At 37.5% G+C, this 7,121-nt stretch overlaps 1 protein-coding gene across 1 annotated transcript in view; it reads right to left on the minus strand.

Moving 5' to 3' along the window:
• Nucleotides 1-787: 787 nt before the first annotated feature.
• LOTGIDRAFT_196574 (hypothetical protein) overlaps nucleotides 788-7,121 on the minus strand; it is a 12,628-nt gene continuing 6,294 nt past the window's right edge. Inside the window, exons 9-22 of the mRNA XM_009066473.1 lie at nucleotides 7,031-7,114; nucleotides 6,585-6,659; nucleotides 6,107-6,292; nucleotides 5,579-5,655; nucleotides 5,255-5,306; nucleotides 4,815-4,961; nucleotides 4,380-4,519; nucleotides 3,680-3,816; nucleotides 2,937-3,046; nucleotides 2,584-2,670; nucleotides 2,273-2,396; nucleotides 1,694-1,804; nucleotides 1,110-1,276; nucleotides 788-945 (exon numbers count right to left, since the gene is read on the minus strand). Coding sequence (XP_009064721.1) covers nucleotides 871-945; nucleotides 1,110-1,276; nucleotides 1,694-1,804; nucleotides 2,273-2,396; nucleotides 2,584-2,670; nucleotides 2,937-3,046; nucleotides 3,680-3,816; nucleotides 4,380-4,519; nucleotides 4,815-4,961; nucleotides 5,255-5,306; nucleotides 5,579-5,655; nucleotides 6,107-6,292; nucleotides 6,585-6,659; nucleotides 7,031-7,114 — 1,572 coding nt within the window. The 3' untranslated portion in view covers nucleotides 788-870. The remainder of the gene's footprint in view (nucleotides 946-1,109; nucleotides 1,277-1,693; nucleotides 1,805-2,272; nucleotides 2,397-2,583; nucleotides 2,671-2,936; nucleotides 3,047-3,679; nucleotides 3,817-4,379; nucleotides 4,520-4,814; nucleotides 4,962-5,254; nucleotides 5,307-5,578; nucleotides 5,656-6,106; nucleotides 6,293-6,584; nucleotides 6,660-7,030; nucleotides 7,115-7,121) is intronic.

The raw sequence follows: 7,121 nt of genomic DNA on the forward strand, positions 1-7,121 counted from the left end.
CCATTATGGGGAGTTGATTTGTGTCTTGAATATACGTAAATAGTCGAGTACGAGGATAGTAAAATTTCTTCAAAAATACCTTAACTTCTATATGTGTCTTTTCTTTAGTCAGAGTCTCAAGAAAAGACGAGTCGTCTTTTTAATATTCAAACGTGGACACAAATGTATTTGAGAACCCAAATTTTGACGGTGAGCTGTGAACACTATTACTGATAAGCTTAGCTAAAACATTCCCGTTTCTGAGACTAAGGTATGATTGGTCAAACGGATGGCAAACCTGTCCCTCTACAACGAAATAAGAAAATTGAAAACCTAGGAAAATGTTACAAAACAAAACAAAATAGTAATACATATACACATACATGATAAAAACAAATAAATTAAAAACAAAATCAATTTATCTACAATCATAAAAACAAAACAAAAATACAGTAGCTTCTACAATCTAATCAAAATACAGGCCCCGTATTCTCGAAACGTTCTTATCTTCTATCATTGATTCTAGCGCTAAGATCGTTTCGAGAATATGGGGCCTGGATATTAAGTTTCGTTTTCGTAAATTATATCCCTTGAATTTTAAAGAACCAAAAAAAAAAAAAAAAAAAAGGAAAAAAAAAAAAAAGGAAAAAAAAAACAAAACGAAAAAAAATTGTAGAAAGATTTGAAAAGTGTTTTTCATCAAATGTTTAGAGTTTTTTTGATGTGGTTGATTGTAAATTGGTGAGATTTAAAGGAACCGCCAAGCACTATTCCTTGTTATTCTATATTCGGTTATGTCATTTATTCCATAAATGTTATTGTAAGTTCTAATCCTGGTCAGCTACCGAATAAAGAATAAGGCTCGACTTTTATTTCAAATAGGTTTTTTTTTCACATTGCATCGAAATCGTTACACATTGGATTTTTATAAGTTGACGTAGCCCCTTTATATATGGGATTTGATTCCTGCAAAAAGAAATATTCATTATTATGTTTGTATCACATGAGGCCGTTCGCGATTACTGACGTCATCAATCAATTTTATTGGTATTGCAGGAACCACAGTCGTCTGACTGGTAATTGTTAAGCTGCATATTGATCCTATACGCATACTAAATTTAGACACTTACCTGGGCCCATCTGACCTGATCTACTTCCTGTTGAAATTTAGCATATTCTCTGTTATCATAAACAGAGGTAAGTATCTTCCACAATGCTAACAGGAATATTCCCAGACCAACAATTCCACCCAGTACTCCGGCTATAATCGGCACCATGTCAATCTGTGTTGAACATACTGGTAATCGAAAGCATTAAAGAATTAATCGAAACCTATTACAAGCTTATCTTTAAAATTAGACCAAACGTTCAACAGGGCTGTCGTTAGACCCAACTAAAGTGACTATATTTAAAATAAAAACTAATAAAAAAAAAACAGTCTTATTTTGATTCAGTATTAAAAATCCGAACAAGAAAGACAAATCTGTCAATCAAAAATTTCGTCCAAAGAATGGCAAAATCGAGAGTACAAGTTGTATAGTAGTGGACTGCTTAAAAGAGAAGCATCATCAGGTGTTTCGAAAACAGTAAGCGTGGTCTGATCAGTATAGTATATAGTGCCCCTTTACCTTATCCCAGAGTTTAAACGAAAAAGTATCTCGCAGTTAATTTCAAGAACGCCAAAACTATTTAAAACGTTTACGTAAATGGTTACCTTTATATTTCTGCGCCAAGATGGTTGTATTACCATCATCTAAATATACGATTTTATAAATCATCTTACATCCATCTATATCTTTAGCTTGACAGGTCTCGTTCAAATCCTCTGAAACACAAGTTTTACCTTTAGTCACTGGAATATTACCGAAGATTTGGTACTTTTGCCATAACAGTGTTTCACTTTTGCCTAATCCCAAAATCAACATTGTATCAATATGGGGTAATCCATCTTTATATATACATCTATAGCCTTGGGAGCTCAGTCTTTATTTGTTTGGTGATTAGAAGCAGCGACTCCAATACCAAACAGGCTACCAAGGCCCCCGGAGCCCAGAAATAACATTAATTACAGACTGAGAATCTTAAAACCTTCCTTAACATGCATTAAATTGACTTAGAAAGGAGTCCAGAATACAGGAGACCGGGAAGGGGCTCCCAACAACTTAAGTCGGCGGGCTCCCATGTAGTTCAGCCACTGATTAGAGTCTGTAAAATCTATCCCTTCTCATGATTCCACTTCCAACACTTTCGAGATCAGAACTGGTACAAGCTCCCCATCTGTCAACTCACTCACCGATAGATTCTACAATTTCGACCACAGGGCACTGTTCAATACATTCGTCTTGTGTGAGTTCACCTTCATTAAATACAATACATTCTACACAATCTCTGTTATCTTCACAGGCCCCTGGACAAGTCTAATTAAATACAAAGTCAAAATGGTTATAACATCATAGGGAACGGATCAATCCATATGTTTTAGGGAAGTAGACCAGGCCGTTAGCTTAAGCCCCCCCCCCCCCCCCCCATCTCTCTCCAAACTGCCAGTATGCTTATTACGTAACAATTTTGTAGGAGTCCCAAAATTTGAGTAAAATTACTTACTGGACAATTCTGACAAGTCGAACCAATATAAAGAGCATCACAAATACATTTACCACATTTACACGTTCCTTTTCCATTACATATCGTCTAAAAAGGAATATCAACGTACATCGTCATGCCAAAACAATGTACTAGCAAGGAATGGAATTTTAAAAGGGAATGGGGCTTTAATTCCACCGGTTCATTGCCATACTACCGCCAATTTTTTTTTTGGTGCTTAAATACCCTAGAACGGGCAATCAATTCTTACAAAGCACTATTTCTATACTTTCCAAATTCAATTAGAGGAAAATGACCATAGAAATTGTTCAAAAAAAGGTAAAAACATAAATTATATGAAATTCCCCACTTACTCCATCTTGAGCTAGACAGGCATCGGTACTGGTAGGACAGTCACATTTACTTCCGGTGTATTCCTCATTACAGACACATGTCTCGCAGACACATCTTCCTCTTTCAGCTCCTGAAAGAATCGTCAGTTGGAACTTTCAATATAAAATCAAAATCTGACGACACTGACAAAAACAGCGTGGCGCAAAGAATAAAAAACTAAAACAGAAGGTCGATTGTAGTGATGGGTATCGTTAATCATGCCACGATACGATACGGATCGCGGTACAAGGGTCGCGATGCGATATATATATCGCGATATGGGGTAATGGGATATAGATTAACATTTTATCTTCAAAATTTCTATATTTATTAATTCATAACTTTATAACTGTGATATTTGGTAACATAGTTGATAGAAGTGGTTAGAGTCCACTGTCTTATAAAAAGTTTCTAACAATTTCGGTGAAAAAAATTGTTATATCATAAACCAACTTAAAAAATTCTCCACTTTTTCTTGAATAAAAGGTATCGATACACGACGTAGCGATACGATACGCGTATCGTGGCATGTCGTATCGCGATACATCGATATATCGCGCCAGCACTAGTTGGCGGACCTTCAAAGACGGACAATGGTCAGATCTGAATGATAGGTTATTCTACATCGGAGTGCAAATTTTCAATTCCATTACAAGGCGTCACTTCCGGTTCGGTTTAACTGTGCCTCTAAGCCGGAAAGCTGAATAGTTTAAAGTGAACAAACCTCCGCATATTTGACCATCAAGTTTCTCACAGGCATTCGTATCACATTCACAATATCTACCAGTGTAGCCTAATTCACAGGAGCATAAACCACATTTACATTCACCACGTCCCATACATTTTACTGTGGTTTTATTGCTGAAAGGAGCAAACAAGTTATCTTTTAGTTACGATTTGGGAGAATTAAGGTGCGGGCACACGAACGGTCTTGTTCAGAGATTTTTGTCGCCGACAAGAGTTTGGCAAGAGTTTCACCGACTCTCTCCAATTGGTCGTTTTCCACCATGTCGATAATGAATCTGATTGGATGATGACGGTCTGTTTTGCAGACGATAAAACTATCGGAGATAATTATCAAACTTGTTACATTATAAATCTTGTCAGGGAAGTACGGCACACTCAAGACTCTAATCGGTGACAAAAATCTCCGACTAAGACTGCTCGTGTGCATCTTTAGTCTTCATATTCCCGGATTCTGCTATGCCCTTTGACTTCCAGGCTACCACTCTGCAATTGGGTTCCATAACATAATTCTAAGTTGTGACAAAACCCCTCGACAATCTTTTAAAGTTAAGGTCGAATGAAATTATGAAAACTCAAAATACCACCAATGTTAACCTAACCACGAAAATGAGATCACAAGTGTTCATGCTCAATGACAGTCTGATCTACATTCCTCCCTCCATGTGTAGGGTACATACCTTACGCACGGATCCACGTTTCTGCCTTCTATAACATCAATTTCTGAGCATTGACATCTATCTCCCTCTCGACCAACATCACAATTACATATTCCACATTCGAAAGTTCCATATGTGCTACATCGAGGACTGCTTGGCTCCTGGAAAAACAGCAGACAATTCCGTAGTTAGGCAGATCGGGTCTTCTTCTGTGAACTTCTGAGGACATAACCTTTCATGCTGGCAAGCAGGAATTTGATAGCAGACGAACTTGATTAGAAAAATAAACCTCGGAATGTGTGATTCGAATGCATATGGTTACGTGGTCCCGAAAACTTCACGCCAGCAATTTTCAGCGTCTAATTCGCGGCGGCCATAGTGGCTCAGAGATCTCGGCTGTTACTTGATGGGCATACAGACATAGGCATTATGCAGAAGAAACGATCTTTAACTTACGGAAAAACCACACACGCAGTCACAATCTGATTCTAACTGAATAGTAAACTGATCTGATAAACCTATGGCCGTGATGTTGATAGTACGATTTCGATCGTCTGGCTTCTCAGGACACTTGGTACTGTACACTTGTACTTCCAACTTTATCTTCAAAGCAAAACGAATAATTTCTTCTCAGAGAAAATGAAATATAATAGAGTTCTATGTTCTTGTATTCTTTTGAAAGGAGGGGGGGGGGGGGGGGGTTGCTAATGAGAGTGGACAAAACTGTCCTGTGTGTTATAGCTTAATTTGAGACTGCCCTATTACGATTTCAACAAGACGTTCTACAGTCTGTAGTATACTGAATCACACTAACGTAACGAAGACGATAAACAACGCCAATCATTATGCGATGAGGGAAATTTTGCCGAATGTTTACCATATCAAGATTGTTTTACCTCTTTTCCTATACTAAGGCCTTTACATTCTGTCGTTTCTTTCATTTTTTCACTGGAAAAAAATGAAATTCCAAAATTTTGAAATGAAATTTTAATCCTTTACTTTCCACATCATCTAAAGATAAGAAACTCAGGTCACAATGTAGTGAGCAGTGAGGGAAATTTATGAAATTTTCCCATGGTTTTTTTTAACACAGTCACAATTATGGACATTTTCCATGGTTTCATTTTTGGGATTATTCCGTTTCTATGCTAACCCTTGATTATGTCAGTCGATTGTAGTTTTAGATATATAATACGAACTGACGTATACACACAGCTTACCTGTTACAATTAGAGAATATTTTTACCACTGTGTTATTTGGGGCGTCGATTTTAAATTTTACCTCCGATATGATAGCCTGAAATACCAATGTGTAATAAAGTAGGTCAATGGTGACTATGCACGTGCAGGGACTATTCATTTAAATAAGAGCTAACATCCAAAAAGTGGCTTGATCTTATCATACGACTCTACAGTTTAAAAATTAGGAAGATATTTCTTAAACCAGCCAGACTTGATGCTGATATCAAGTGACGTTAAGAATGGCTACGTCCGACATTGTGTACCATTCATGTGCTCTACGGCAAAATTCCGCTGAGTAATATTCGCTCTTAAAACATTCGTGTGCCCTTTCGTGATCGGGTGTTTAAATTCGCAATTCTAATCGATGTGATCAGATGAAAAAAATCGCTAGCCTGTCCCCAGCATTACTCTACCCTACCCGAAATCTGTCAAAAATAGCTTAAAGAGACATAGTTAGGGTCATCAAGTTTTGGGACAAAATTTCTAGATATTTTAACGTATCTTACCTCATACGTTGTTCTGACAATGTCCACGACATTTGAGGAATCCCCTTCTAAAACCCCAACGTACGAATCCAGAATATTTTTACTTAGTTGTTGGTAGTCTTCCTCTACGCTTTTCACAATGGCGAATATCAAATTGACATTTTTCTCCGACACTTTTTGCGATATCTGACCGATTGACGGATAATCCTGAAACGGAAATCCATAATCCAAATAAGGTGGATGGAATCTTGATCTACAAAAACTAAACCGGAAGTAAACCACAACATAAATCAAAGCGAGAGTCAATATTACAGATAGTGAACTGTAATCTCCGATCAAACCGGAAGTGATTCTTAATGGGGAAACTAAGGCGGAAGTTAATTTGAGCGGTTTCTTTTTTTTCCATGAATCATTTTTGTGAACCCTCCGAAAGGGTGTTTTATGGGGCGAGCTTTGTTTGCGACATCCGGCATCTGAGAAGAAAACCCAAATTTCTGACCTGTCTTATATCTTCTGTGTTTGTTCCATTCACTAAATGACATTTTCCGTCGTTCGGTAGCACGATGCCTGCAAGCTGGAATAGAGTAAAACTGATCTGACTTCAAAGTGGTATAGATAAGATTCAAGTATTTCGAGTTACAGGTGAATCGTTGCTCACATAGTGACAGACCAAACTGACAAAAGCTCATCTCTTGCTGTTAAGACACGATCCTCATCAGGATGGCTAATGTTGGAAATGGGGTCGATTTTCCAATATACATGTACATGTAGAACAAGGAAATCGCCCTCACTGAACAGGAGCAAGTAAAATTTCACAAGCCGAAAAAATTTCAATCAGCTAATAAGATAAACATGAAATAAGCTCTGAATCATACATGACGTATAGCCATGACTGTGGTATGATGCCGTTGGTTCTGCGAGAAAAAACAAAAATATGCGACATACCCTTCCGTCTCCGGCAAAATGAAACGTATTGTCAGACGCATATATAATAAGACGTCGTGCTTGCTCTCTCCATCCAATCTCATTCTGAAAA

This window comes from Lottia gigantea (genome assembly GCF_000327385.1).
Source record: "Lottia gigantea unplaced genomic scaffold LOTGIsca_77, whole genome shotgun sequence".
NCBI lineage: Eukaryota > Metazoa > Mollusca > Gastropoda > Lottiidae > Lottia > Lottia gigantea.